At 39.3% G+C, this 15,487-nt stretch overlaps 1 protein-coding gene across 1 annotated transcript in view; it reads left to right on the top strand.

The window, feature by feature from the left end:
- LOC124799191 (homer protein homolog 2) overlaps positions 1 to 15,487 on the top strand; it is a 222,853-nt gene that overhangs the window by 168,424 nt on the left and 38,942 nt on the right. The window contains exon 8 of the mRNA XM_047262726.1: positions 6,715 to 6,896. Coding sequence (XP_047118682.1) covers positions 6,715 to 6,896 — 182 coding nt within the window. The remainder of the gene's footprint in view (positions 1 to 6,714; positions 6,897 to 15,487) is intronic.

Below are 15,487 nucleotides of genomic sequence, written 5' to 3'. Positions count from 1 at the left end.
TATGAACTAAATCATAGTTTTGGTTGATACTCTATTGACATACAATGTTTGGTACAGATATGAGTGTCTGGCACCTGGAAGTTTGGGTTTTAGTGACACCATTTTCCGGACAAACATTGGATGTGCAACAAAGAGTAGACTGTACTGTAGCGAAATGCATCAATAATACTCATATATTAAATTACAAAGCCATTTTAGGTACATGAAAACTTAAGCAGTTAATTTAAACCTCAGTAGAAAACCCTGGTGATATGGGTTTCTGCCCCCAACACCAACAAGTAATATCAACATGCATGCCAGTACACAGCACAAGGTGAATACTGTGCACCCAATGGCTGTTCTGTTCTGCCTCACACTGATAAACTTTTGGGAAGAAGGGGGGGGGGGGATGAAGATGAAGATGAGTGGGATGAGAGTGCAAAGAGGAAATAATTTCAGGGAAGAGGAAGAACAAGAAACATAACAGTTGCAGCCTCCAGTGCAAATAAGATTTTTGACTTTCTAGTGTTGCCTTTAATGTCGTGGAGAAATTTGTGCATATTGTATATTAGTCCATTTGTTTGGCTCTGTTTCTTCTGAGACATCTGAACATGTCAACAAGAATAGTGATAGTAGGCACTGAAAGTTGCCGCTCTCTACACAAACATACAATGCTTCAGTGCATGAAATGCATAAAATGAATGATCAGTGTTGCAAAGCCATGAAGGCAGCAGTGTGAGTGAAGCACTGTGGTGGCCCAGAGTCAATGACAGGCCTCTGTTGGATAGTCGTTGCTTCTTACGATACTATCTTGGTGGCAGCTGTGGCAGAAATGATTCTGTGGCAGCAGCATGCATGTAGTCAGGGACCCTCCAAGCCACCAGTTGTGCTGCTTCCTGGTACAGTGTGCATGTGCCCATGCAGAAGATATTGAGAATTATTTGCAAATCATTTTTTATTTCTTAATGTATAATAGGAGAAAAGTGACTATTTTGAAAAACATCACTGGTCCTACTCACACTACTCAGTTTCTGTTTTTATCTAGTGCCTCATAGTAAACATTTGTGTGTCATAACACGTAAGACCATCTGCTTTTTATACACAGAAAGAAGCTATTTCATGTTAACCTTAGTGTTAAGTGGAATTTAAAGCTCTGAGACAAAATGCTCTGATAAATTATAGGAAGAGATGCTAAAAAAAGTACTTTCTTACTTTAGTTTTGAGTGTTTTTGGATATTCAGTTTCCTGCTTGATGTGTGCTGGCAGCCTGTTGTAGACCTGGGCACTCAGATTAAAAAAAAAATCCTAAAGTCACTCTCATTATTAAGCAAAAGTAATATTAAGGAGTAAATGCACTTGCACAATAGTATAAGAATGTCAGGGTTGGTGAAGAGACTTCTGGATGAAATTCATTTATCATCTTCAGATGATTTTCTCACTGCACCTTTCTGCAGAATAAATACCTTTTTGGGCCTTGGTTAACTTATGTGTGTGCTGATTGGAGCTCTGAATCTAGAGCTCTTTATAGACATTCTAGAAGTTGTATCAGCAAATACATCAGTCCAAAGCATCTAAGATGCCATTTTTCTGTGTTCAGTTGTGAAAATGTCATTTTATGTCACCAAGTGAGGTGTTGGCCTGTTTCAGGCCTTTATCTTCACATTTTATTCTATTTGCATACTGAATGTGCATTTGATAAGCTCTTGCTTCATTCACTTTCCCAGTTTTATTTGTTGACTTTGTGCCTGTATTGTGTGTTGTTTACACGAGTGGCTAGTGGTAGCCTGTCGCATTGTTGGTAACCCATCCCTTTAACGTTTCATTCTTGTAGTAGGGTGTTTTTTTTTCTTCTCTCATTTAAATGCATTTGGTCTTGGCCAGGTGATCATTTCACTCGGGCGTTAACAGCAGGCACTTTCGCTTATTCTGGAAGAGCTGCTGGGCATTTAGAGTGCATTGGGCTCTCGGCTGCTGGGCATTTAGAGTGCAGGGTCTCACGCCAGTGGGTCACATGGTCAGTTGGATAAGCCTTTGTATGGATGATCCTCGTCGCTAAGCTTCCGCTGACAATGAGTGGCAGAACCGAAAACTGGTGTCCTCAATAGCTGAATAGGAAACCGCTGGTGGTAGGAGTGAGAACTCTACCTTGTTAGTAAACTTTGGGTGGCATCCTCAGTTGCCCACTTGCTGTTGCTGTGTGTAGTCTCCAGACTAATTTCCTCAAGCAAAATATAAAGCCACTCATATGTCTGCAAATTTCCAAACTTTGCTGTTCCCTTGGGAACGGTGCGCAAAGCCAACAAAATTTCCTGAATGTCCGACAAACATGTCTGGACGTAGGAATGGGGTGACACTCGCCTTCCCATGTCCATCTACACTTATTTCATTGGTGGCTACATTTCAACTTTATGGTGGAAGTTACGGAGTGGACTTTCAGATCTCTGGTTGGGAGAGCATTTCTAGGATTGGCTAGAAAAGTTTGTGCAGGATGCTTTTCTGAGGTCTGAAGGAAAGCTACCAAAAATGGAGAGAGGTGTTCATAGTCATGTTGGGATTTGTATGGGTATTCCGCTTCAAAATTCTACTAGGTGAGGTTACTCTGGACTGTGTGTTTGTACACATTTTTCTTGGTTTTGGCTCCCTGCCAAGTCTTCAAAGCTTTTGTTTGAACTTGGGCACACACACTGTGAGTAATCATGAGGATGATGAGATCTGCGATTCACAATCTCATAATATTGGCTGAGCCTATCAACAGCTAAAAGCAGCTGAAGTTCAGTGCACTCTGACTTGTCGGCAACAACCTCAGTGGCAATCGTGGTAAGATCACATTTTCAACGCACACTACCAACTTTGGGAACCATGATATATTGAGGGAAGAGAAGTTCATTCCTGGTTTATATATTTTTAATCTTCTAACATGATCTACACACTTGACACACTGATATGCAAGTTTTTGTGCAATCGAATTCTTGCTTCAAAGGAGATTTTTCTCATAACCACTCGTGTTTGTTTCTTTATCAAGCTAACTCATTGGGGATCACACGCCAGGTGATGTTTCTTTCTGATTCTTCCTTTATTCGTTGATTTGTATGCTCTATTCAAATTTATATTTTTGTGTAATTTTAAATTTTTTGCAACCGTGACTGAAAGCATAATTCATGTCCTTTATATGTCTCTGTAATTGTCCAGCATCACATTGGTGGGTTACGCACAGGCTGTCAACCGTGTTTTACTTTTTATCGGCTGAAGCAGCATGGCGAAGGCCATTTAATTTTTAGTTTTGGACCTCCATTTCTGCATCGTGATTTTCTTAGCCCTTTTTCAACATGCCCGTTTTTAGCTATCTCCTAGTCTGTCCATTGGGACTCACCTAAAGTCGTTTAACTCCTCTCTGTGTTCGTGTTCTGTAGTTTTGACTTGGGCGCATATGACCCCAGTTGTTTTTTGTGCCCTAAAGCAAAACAAATCACATTGGTGGTGGCAGTAACAACCATTCATTTGCTTATCATTGTTTTATTTTAATCATGTAAATTCATTCTCGAAGTGTATTATAACCTCAATGCTTATGTGTCATGAGTAATTTTTACAAACTGTTTGAATGAATACTTTTTACCATATCAGACTCCATCATTCAGCAACCATTAAAGTAAATCATTGAAAAGAAATGCCCAGGTCCTCCATCGACAAGCTATAGGTGAGGCCCCTGACAAGTTCACAAACTTATCAAATAACGTTTACTGATGTGCGCAGCAGTTAATTTTTCAAGTAGCCCATTAACTTCCTTGGTGTAATCTATCATTCTATATAAAAAAAAAAAATGAAATGATCGTATGGTATTGTTGGCCGGGAGGCTCCATTCGGGGGAGTTTGGCCGCCGTATTGCAAGTCCTTTTTAGGTGACGCCACATCGGCAACTTGCGAGTCAATGATGATGGACGCACAACACCCGGGCCTCTGCCGGGAGTCGAACCCTGGCCCCCTGCATGGTAGGAGGTAACACTACCGCTACGCTATGGAGGCAGACATTTTATATGATCTGGGGCGACAGATTTAGCATCTCACTAATCTGCATACCCATGGGTCACCTAATAAACAGGAGGTAATGTTTACAGCACACTTGGATTCTGGCAAAAATTTACATCCCTGCCATCCTCTTTCCATCAGGATGAGGAACTTGCTTTCTTTTGACCCACAATCGATCAGTTTTTTCTCGGACTTAGATAAATAAATGTATGAATCAAATACTCAATTGAGTTACAAACAAGACTACAACACATTAATGAATATGTTCAAATTTTTGGGGGCATATTTTGTGTTAACTAATAGTGCAGCACTTTTTGTAACTTGGTAAATTTTTTCCCAAACAGCTTGTGTGTGCTGTCCACATCTTTTTCTCATATTCTTTCTGCATTGTCAGGTAAAAAAGGGCATGAGTGTTTCTGCACACTGCACATCATAGGAGTAGGCAGGTGCATCGGAGCTTTTAGCATATGAGGACTAGAAGCTTGATGAGACAGTCAGGCAAAATGGAATCCATGACAGCATTGGTTCAATAACTGTGGAGCCATTTCAAGGGAGAGATAGTATTAGAGTGGAAGATTCCCTATGGGTGCAAGTCAGGATCAGGCAGCTACAATGAGTGATGAGGTAGGCGGTCGTGTAGAAAACACACTGCATCAAAATGCAGTTGTCTCAGCCAGCAGTCGCAATTTCACCAGTAGCAGGAGGAGCATTTGGAGGCGAGGATGTAAGGAGCGTGCCACAGAAAATCATGGCTGAGGGTGAGGAGAATAAGAGACTACTGAAGAAACAAGAAAGGAAGCACGAAAAGTCACAGGAGGAACTTGCTTAGAGGACAGAGGTGAAATTGGAGGCATTTACTGAGACAATACAGAAACAAGTAGATCAGAATAATAAAGACATAAAGAAACACCAGAAAACTAAAGAGGCTTACTAGACAAGACAGACAGAAATTAATAGGGATGTCTCATCTGCATTAGAGACCCACGAACAAACAATTACTGAAATGTTGGAACAGATAAAGGAGATCCAACAAGTAGAATAGAAAATTAATTAAATACAACACAAGTTCAAGGAAGTGGAAAATATTTCAGAAATAGGACCCAACAGGATGACCTTTGTATCAATTTCCAGTGCAGCAGAAATGGGAGAACTCCTGAAGTTTAAGGAAACTCAAGAAAACAACAACAGGGTCCACAGGGAGCAGGAGGAAGTAATTACTGAAGAATTCATACATCTACAAGTGAAAATTTCACAAATGTTAGGCATGATATGAGGCACTGTAAGAAGTGCCGATGCAACTAAGTGCAGGATCCCATCTGTACATGTGATGATAGGCAGTTACCAAATTTGATCACTCACAGATAATAGGAGCATGCCATCACAGACACAGAGTGCTGCACGTATGAGCCACATCCACCATTAAATGAAGCTATGAGATCGATGGAAGGGTAAGCCTTCGAATTAAACAGTTTCCTGACACTTTGCAAATTTCTGGTGTTTAGCAAAAATAATTCAAGCTTTCATCCCGGAGCTTGGTGAAACAGTTTAATTGTTCTGACTCTCCTTCCTGGTCTGTTCGCTTTCAGTTACACTGTGTGTAACTTTGTTGAAGATGAAGCTGTAACAAAGATGCAAACGGTAACACAGAATTGCCACACTTACTGAGAGCTGAGAGAGAAGTTACTTGTGTTGCATTGGTTGCAAGAGACTCCGCCACGTGGCTGTAGCCATCAAATACATTGCTCCAAAGCATCTAGTATGCCCTTTTTTGTGCTCAAATGTGAAAATAAGTAATTTTAAGCAACCAGTTATTATGACACTGATTGAGATGGTGAATCCCCCAGAAACTAATTTGCCAATTTGTGTGTGTGTGTGTGTGTGTGTGTGTGTGTGTGTGTGTGTGTGTGTGTGTGTGTGTGTGTTAAACTTCAAGTGATTATAAGCTTAGAATAGATGGAGCACTCCCTTTGTTGGGAGGTAAGAAGTGTACAAGATAAAAATTTTATGTAGTGATAAAGAAAGAAATGAAAAAGAAAGAGTAAATTATGTATTGTCAAACAGCAGTGACATCAGTATTAGTTACATGCAACAGCAACTAATTGTGTGTTTTAAAAGTCCAATCCCTAATTTTCTTGTATCAGTTTTTGATGGTTTAGGAATTCAATATGTTGATAGTTTTGACCCTTCTGCTCCAGATTTGAAAATTTCAGAAAATACGGAGGAGATGTCATATTCAGCAAAATATCTGCCATTAGAAACTTATTGAGCATTGCATCTTTTCTTCTGGCATTAAAGAATATAGAATTCTGTCATGATGACCTGAATGTTAAAGATTCCCTCCAGAATGCTTGTAATTTCATGAAAATAAGCCCATTTCCTGGTAGTCACTGACACAGTTTCTAGGATGAAATTTTCGGATAAGAAAAAACAGGAGGGGAAAGTAAGTACATGTGGAACCATAAAATGCACCACTTCAAATTGTTGTCACACGCAGTCACATTTTCCCTCTTATTTTATCATAGAAATTCAGCAACCTCATTTCTTTTTATTTCTTTCTGTTTTGAACTCCAGTTAATGTTTAACAGTTGTTGGTACTCATCATTTTAGGTCAGAAGACCTGCAGTAACTGTGCTGTCAGAGTTAATGTGTTCCACCTGTAAGAAAGTAGACCTTTCCATTAATAAATGACTGTTAATGAATTTCTTTTTACAGTTCTGCTAATGCGAAGAAGTGGGAGGTGGAACTCGCAACTCTGAAGAGCAACAATGTCAGATTAACAAGTGCCCTCCAGGAAAGTACAGCGAATGTTGAGGAATGGAAGCGGCAGTTGCATTCTTACAAAGAAGAAAACCAGAGGATTAAAACTAAGTACATAGAGCTTGAAGCAGCAAAAGGTAAGACTGGAAGGTAGTTTGCAAATTACAGCTTTAGATTTTAATTTCAAACAAAAAGTATGGGGAAAATACAAGCCTTTCTTTATTTTTATTTTTAAAGTATCTTCTGTTTTTGTATTAAATTCAAGTGCAGTTAAGAAAGTATTATTCCATTAAAGCCAATACTTAATATCATTTTCAACATAATTCCCACCATTATTAAGGCATTATCATAATGAAATTCTGAATTATATTTTTGTGAAAAACTATTGTCTGATAATCCAACCACTGCCAAATCACTATTTTGACATCATTGTTGTTGGCATGGCACTGATGGCATGGCCTTCTTCTTCTTCTTCTTCTTCTTCTTCTTCATTGCCCATAGCCACCTTCCTGGGCTGGGTTGTGAATCAAAAGTCTCCCTTTTTGTCTGTCTCCCCATCACTCCTCTCGTGATGGAACCCTGCCATTTGAAATTCCACTATCCCAGCCATCAAGTAAGCTTTGGATGATATACTTTGCATGGATGTTACAGAGTTGAGGTGACAGATTACAACTTCATCTTACTCTATTTGTCACATTGAAAAACAACGCATGTTCACTGTCAATATTCATGGTTGTAATTTGAGCATGATAAAGAGTTTTAGTAATGATACTTGGTGTTTTGGAACCCAAAACTTACTGAGGACATGCCTAACTTGTCCCACTTGACACAGTTAGAGACATTTTTTATAATGTAGGAGGCACCTGAAGGTAGGGACACACAATTTAATGAAATTTTTCAATCATCTGCCTCAGATTCATAATTGCCTCTATACAGTACCTGTACCTATCACAAAATCTGCTTGTTCTGCAAAAATCTGAGCCTGCAGGTATTTCTTCAGATTTTGATTCATTATCTACAGGAGGACTTTCCTATTCTGTGATATTAATACAATACTTTAATAATTGGAGCAGTCTCTAACTGACCCTTTCTTGCGAAGAGGAATTAGAACAGATGTAATCCAGTGTTTATGCCACTCACCAGTTTTCCACACCGTATTACATATTAAATATAAAGCACAAATGCCTTTCTTTCCCGTCACAGTCACATCTGGGACTTGGTTGTTTTTTCAAATTCTTGATACCATGCTCAATATCACTGAATGGAATATTATATTCTGTGTCTGATTCCAAGCAAATGTTCTCTTCCTTGATTTTATTTTGTTTGTTATCAAAATGCTCCCCATTTGTGCTAAAGACAACTTTAATGTGGAGTAATGAATGCCATTTTTCCTTCTGGTATTGTAATTATGTACATCGTTGTTCCTCTTGAGATATATTGAACTACTTATAACAAACTCCGTAGGGGAATAAATATTCTATTAAGAAATAGTCAGAATGCCCAACTCCTTGAACAAATGTCTACAAGATGTTCATAGGCGTGCATCACATATACTCTTATGGCACATTTTTGGGCAATGAAGATTTTATATCTTAAAGATAGGTTACCCCAGAACAATATTCCGTATGACATTATTCAATAAAAGTGTGCAAAATATGTCAGTTTACTGATTTGTGTTTTCACAAGATTTGCAGTGATTCTAATTGCAAATGTGACTGAACTAAATTGTTTTAGGAGTTCCAACATGTGCTTTCTCCTGTTTAAAATCTCGTCAGTATGGACATCTAAGAATTTTGAAGCGTCTACCCAATTTTTTATTTCCTCATCATGTATTACCCTTATCATTGGTTTAGTTCCTTTAGATGAGCAGAACTGAATATTTCATATCTTTTTAAAATTGAGGGCGAGACCATTCCCAGAAAACCAGTCAATGATACTTTCAAGAACAGTGTTTACTATTTCTGCTGTTTCTGGACATATGTTTGACTTGATTACAATACTAGTGTCATCTGTAAAAAGAACTAATTCTAGTTTGTTCTTTCGGACACATCATTTTGATCCTGCAGCCACTATGAATAAAGACACAAAGGAATTAAAGACATTAGTTGCCAGTAGGCATTGATTTATATCAATGAGGAAAATTGAAAACTTGTGCCAGACCAGGATTCAAACCCGAGTCTCCTGCTTAATAGGCGTATGCACTGCAAGATCAAAAAGGTGTCTGTCCTTTTGGACATGTCTGAAAAACCAGACACCCCACACCCCATGTATAATTAAGGCAGTGATCCCTTCAGTGTAAATGGATGCAAAGCTTGAACTTTTTATGGGAATCAGTGAGATGCCGTAAGTAATGAGGCTAATAAGAAGGGGCACAATGTCAGTAGAAGTGACTAATTTGGGCCTGTTGGGAGGCATACTTGGGTAGTCCACGCAGTTGTGGTGACCGGTGTATGTGGATGATGTAATGATCAGCACATGTGCCTAGTAAGCAGGAAACTCGGGTTCGAATCATGGTCTGGCTCAAATATTTCAACTTTCACCATTAATATAAATCAATACCCACTGGCAGCTAATATCTTTAATTCCATTGTGTCATAATTCTGCCTGTTGTATAGTAGACAGATCATCATTTATATATGTGAGGAACAGTAGAGGACCTAAAATTGAGCCTTGGGGACCTCCATATGTTGATTTCTCCCCTTAACTTTCTGCCTTCTTTTGGTTAGGTATAACATAATCCATTGGCTGGCTATATCATCAATCCCAAAAAACTTTAGTGCATTTTATTTAGCTGTGAATTGTGGTCAGTGTCATCAGAAATACTGCTGAGGTACTGTATTTGACATTTTGGCAATTCCACTTTATTTTTCAGCAAAGTTATTTGCATCAATGTCCTCCCCTCTACGATCAATAGTAGTATTTAGTATATGCGACTCTAAATAATTGTCCACGCCATAGTGGCAAGGAGACAGCACGTATTATAGCTTGTCACAGTTCTTTGGGCAAGATTTTACAGTAAAAATATGCTCATTAACATATGTAGAGAAAGTTCTGACAGAATGTAAATAATTTAGGAGCAAAGGTAAAACTTGATGAATATCATGGTGTCAACAAACATACAAATAAGACTGAAAAGATCTTTAGCTTACTAGATGAATCCTTTCTTCAAGCAACACATCTACATCTAAGTACATAGTCTGCAAGCCATGTATGGTGTGTGGTGCAGGGAACCATATGCCACTACTAGTCACTTCCTTTCCTGTCCACTCACAAATAGAACGAGGGAGAAACGACTGTCTATATGCCTCCGAATGAGCTCCAATTTCTCGTATCTTATCGTTGTGGTCTCTATGCGAAATCTATGGTGGTAGCAGTAGGATCATCCTGCAGTCAGCGTCAAATGCCGGTTCTCTAAATTTTGCTCAATAGTGTCCCTCGAAAAGGAACATTGCTTTCCCTCCAGGCATTTCCATTTGAGTTCCTGAGGCATTTCTGTAACACTTGCATATTACTGAAACCTACCTGTAAGAAATCTAGCACCTCGCCTCTGAATTGCTTTGGTGTCCTCCTTTAATCTGATGTGGTACAGATCCCAAACACTGGAGCAGTACTTAAGAATAGGTCGCACTAACATCCTACGTGCCGTCACCTTCACAGATGAACCACACTTTGCTAAAATTCTCCCAGTAAATCAAAGTTGACCATTCGTCTTCCTCAAATGCTCGTTCAATTTCATATCTTTTTGTAGTGTTATGTCTAGATATTTAAATGACATGACTGTGTCAAGCAGGACACTACTAATGCCGTATCCCAATATTATGGGTTTGTTTTTCCTACTCATCCACATTAACTTTAATTTTTCTACGTTTAGAGGCAACTGACATTCATCACACCACCTAGAAATTTTGCCTGAATTATCTTGTGTCAACCTGCAGTCACTCATCTTCAGCACCTACCCATACAATGCAGCATCATTATCTAAAAATCACATATTGCTGCCCACTCTGTCCTTCAGATGATTTACGTATATAGAAAATAGTAGCTGTCCTATCACGCTTCCCTGGAACACTCCTGACAGTATCCTTGTCACTTATGAACACTGGCTGTTGAGGACAATGTACTGGGCTTTATTACGTAAGAAGTCTTTGAACCACTTGCTTATCTGGGAACCTATTCGATATGCTCGTACCTTCATTAACAGTCTGCACTCAGGGTACCATGTCAAATCCATTTTGGAAATCTAGGAATATGGAATCTGCCTATTGTCCTTCATCCATAGTTCACAGTTTATCATATGAGAAGGAGAAAGCTCAATTTCACATGACTAATGCTTTCTAAAACTGTGATGATTCATAGACATGAGCTTTTAAGTCTCTAGGAAATGTATCATATTCAAACTCAGAATATGTTCTAGAATTCTGCAGCACACTAATGGCAAGGATATTGGCCTGTAATTTTGTGGGTCCGTTCTTGTATCCTCCTCATACACAGAAGTTACCTGCACCATTTTACCACTCACTTGGGACTTTGTGCTGGATGAGAAATTCTTGATAAATGCAACCAAAGTAAGGGGTCAGCGCTGTAGAGTATTAATTGAAAAATTTATTTGGAATTCCGCCTAGATCTGTCAATTTACTTGTTTTCAACTATTTCAGCTGTTGGTCTATGCCAGGTATGCTTATTACTGTTGTCAGAATGTGAGTCTCTGTGATGGTCAAACAATGGTATGTTCATACAATTCTTGTACATGAATGATTTCTTAAACTCATGGAATTTAAAACCTCAGCTATCATTTTTCTGTCTTCAACTGCTGTGCCAGACTGGACAATGAGTGACTGGATGGAAGTCTTAGACCTGCCTAGTGGTTTTACATAGAACCAGAATTTTCTTGGTTTCTCGGCAAGATCTTTTGCTAAGGTAGCTGTTGTGTGCTTTGTGCAAAGATTTTTTTCACAGCTTCATGAATCTCTAGTAATCTTTGCTGCCTGTCATCATTTGTGCATTCTCTTTTGAACCAAGAGTGCAACAGCCTTTGCTTCCTCAACATTTTTCAAGTTTTGTTGCTAAACCATGGTGGGTCTTTTCCATCCTTAATCCTCTTGACAAGGACATACGTGTCAAGAGCATGATCTACCACCTTTTCCCAGAATTCCTCTATGTCCGTCATACTTTAACTAAATGTTTGCAGTTCATTGTCTTAAGTTAGATGCTGACAACTGCTTATCTGCTCTTTGTTGCAGAAACTCTCTCCTAACGTTCTTGACTGACTTTTGTAACCTTAGTTGTCGTGATATCGTGATCACTAATCCCCATCTCTATACTGATGCCATTGATTAGGTCAGGCCTGTTTGTAGCTACACGGTCTATGGTATTTACATTGGATGTGGGCTGCCAAACTAGCTGCTCAAGACAGCACGTGTGGCGCCCCCTCCCCCCTTCTCTCTCTCTCTCTCTCTCTCTCTCTCTCTCTCTCTCTCACACACACACACACACACACACACACACACAGGCGCGCGCGCATGCACGCACACACCTGCACAGCTTCATTCTGCTGAATAATACGCGGTTCTTACCATTTCTGTCACTGTTATATTTCTTGTTGTGTTTGCTTCAGTTAGTTCTGTGGTAGAATGTAGAATTGTTCACAAGTTGTAAGCTGCCATTTGTTGAATACTAGCTTGGATAAGTACTCGGAGGATTTCATGTTTCTCTTTTATTGTGAACCTAGGCTTCTGAAACTGTCTTGTGTTTGTCCCTATGGATATGAGCTCAGTTTTTTAAGGTTTATTGCTGCAACTGATGGTCTTTGATATCAATTTAAGTCTTAATTTAGCTTGTCCAAGTATTGCGCACCTGTAATAGATATCCCTAGATCATATGCATAAGCCTGATGAAATGAAATGTCATGTGGCTAGGGCCTCCCGTCAGGTAGACGGGTTGCCTGGTGTAAGTCTTTTTTTCTGTTGATGCCACTTCAGTTACTTGCTCATCAGTGGGGATGATGATGATGATGATGATGATGATGATGATGAAGACAAAGATGGCACCCCGTCCCTGAGCAGAGAAAATCTCCAACTCAGCTGGGAATCGAACCCGGGCCCCTTTGCATGGTATTCCATTGTATTGAACACTCGGCTATCGAGGCGGTCAACCTTATGACATGTGCATGAATTTCCCTTTATTAGAGCTATGCAGGATGGGTCGAGTGTTATGACGATTAATGCCATAGACAATGGGCATCATTATTTTACTGAGCACATCCTGAACATACCTATTTAGTCCAGTCAAATTGCAGAAATACCTTGCAAAAGGTGGGGTAGAAGAGTTTATTTTTTCAACTCATTCATATGGTTGGAAATATTAGAAAACCGAGTTTTGCCAACAAAATTTTGCTTGGGAAAACTTTCTGCAGTCAAAAAACTTGGAAAATTTCGGCCTTTTTTCCACTTTTTCAAAATATCTCAGTTTCATTTGCTCCTATGGCTTTAATATCTATTTTCTTTTTTAAAGAGCACAAAATTCTCTACAAATTTGATTCTTGCCATTTTTTTCTACTCCAAATTTTTAAATTTTTCAAATTTTGAGCATAGTGGCAAGATACTTTATTTTTGAACACTATTTTTTCAGTTTCTGTTTGTGTGGTATAAATACATTATACATCATGTTATATGTTGGAATTTACCACCTCACATTCACCTATTCAATTTCTCTGTATGCAACATGAGGATTGCCGGGCACCCAACTATTGTGATTCTTACATCACTACCCGAAGTTCACTATGGGCCACCTCAGCCCTGGTATTTGTAAAACTGTAAATATAAAAATACATCATTAAGAGACATACGCGCACACACACATACACATGCACACAAAATAAATTCTCTCAGGAAACTGAACTATTATTAGCTGCAATAGGCAACCTAATTAGGTAGGTAATTATTCTTGTGTATAAAAGCCACACAGTTGACATTAAAAATAAGTAGCTTTATTACAATTAAAATGCATTGTCAGTTACTAAAAAACGTTGACAGTTCTGGGTGTGTAATACTTGTAATATTGCACATTAGCACACTTGAGACAGATATGAGCATCACTTCCAACGTTTTGATGGGCCAGGTTCCTCAGTGTCACCAGAAATACCTTGAGTTACGGATTCAGGGTCTGTACCTAGAGTTGATCCCAGATTGACCTCTTCTTTAAATAGCGAGTCAGCCTCAGCAAGTTCATTGATTTCGTCAGCGGTTTCCTCAACATCCTCCATAACATCTTCTTCACTGTCTTCATATAACAATTTTGGCACGTTTTCACAGTTGACCCCAATACGTTTCTTGCAAATTGAAGAACATTTCAAACCCGCTTTTCTGCAGGAGCACGCTCCGCCACAGTTCAGCTTGCATGAGCATGAAACAATGTGAAGAAGTGCTTCAGGTGCTAGATCTTGGCTCATTATAATGGGTATTGGACTGTGGTCACTGTGATTCCAGCCCCATTTCTCAGGAAGTTTCCAGTTTTCCATCCAACTTTGGACTTATTGGTAAGTCTGCAACGAATGATGATGTGCAGCATCTAGTGTAGGTGGCAATCGTGCAAGATTCAGTTTGCTTTTTGTGGCAGAATTGGTGAATAGCTGGTACCGCAAATGGTCCAGTGTGTGGGAACTGCTGACACCTCCACTATACAATGTGATAGTAACCTGTTATCCTGCTGTTGTTATTTCTTCACGGGTAGCATGTAGTTTATTGAACGTGCAAAGCGCTGAGGTTAGGTGTTCATTTTTCGCAACAGTATTGCAGCACTTAATTTTTCCTTGACCAAAAAAGGCGGATGTTGTATCACATCCGCTAAAGGCGTGAGTAAACAGAATATATTCACTGTCAAACTTGTAAGATGCAGTGGAAAACCACTTGTCTTTTGCATTTCCTCTTCCTGGCTTTAAGAAAAATAAGTTTTCAATGCCTTGCCCCAAACCAGTCATGAGCACAAGTAGGTCAACATTTTCTCCTACAACTACAACACTTCCAAAATCTTTGGTTCTTGAAATGTTACAATCACAACGTCAGCATCATCTTGTGCCCAGTACACTTCATCGCTACACTCCAGAAATTCCTTTTTAGGAAGGGTGATCAAACACATCTTGTTTCATTCGTTGTACAAGAACTTGTCCTGAGGGACTTGGTTCACCATCTCTGATTCAACCACGATGTCAACCGAAGAATGTTTTTGTGACCTACGAATCCTCTCAGCACGCTTTGTGCTACATTTGTCTCCCTCACATGGATACCCATCAAATACAATAGCAAATTGAGATCCAAATTGATGTTGCAGGTAAGAAACATAGCTTTGGGCTATTGCCTTGAAGCAAACATTTAGAGTCCAAGTCACTTTGTGGATAAGGCACCCTCCATAAAAATTTCGTTTGTCATATGGCAGTCTTAACTGCTTGGTTAAAAAGTCATCAGAATTCCCTTTTGCACCTAAGAAGCATTTCTCTTTGAACTTGAACTGACCTTTTTCCTGCGACCGATGTAGCGCTCCTGTTGGTTCCTGAGGATGTCGAAGGCTAGCTGCTATCATTCTCTCATTAATGTACTTCTTGTAGCATGCTTCATGCACCATCACTTCACTGAGCGTTTTCAAAAAACGGGTGTGAGCAGACTCCCTGCGTTTAGCACTACAATCGATAAGTGTGCTCAGTCCTTTCTTTTTCACATTGCATCCACCACTCACC

This window comes from Schistocerca piceifrons, chromosome 5 (assembly GCF_021461385.2).
Source record: "Schistocerca piceifrons isolate TAMUIC-IGC-003096 chromosome 5, iqSchPice1.1, whole genome shotgun sequence".
NCBI lineage: Eukaryota > Metazoa > Arthropoda > Insecta > Orthoptera > Acrididae > Schistocerca > Schistocerca piceifrons.
The sequence above is the reverse complement of the archived record's forward strand: the minus strand, read 5'-3'. Positions and strand labels throughout refer to the sequence as shown.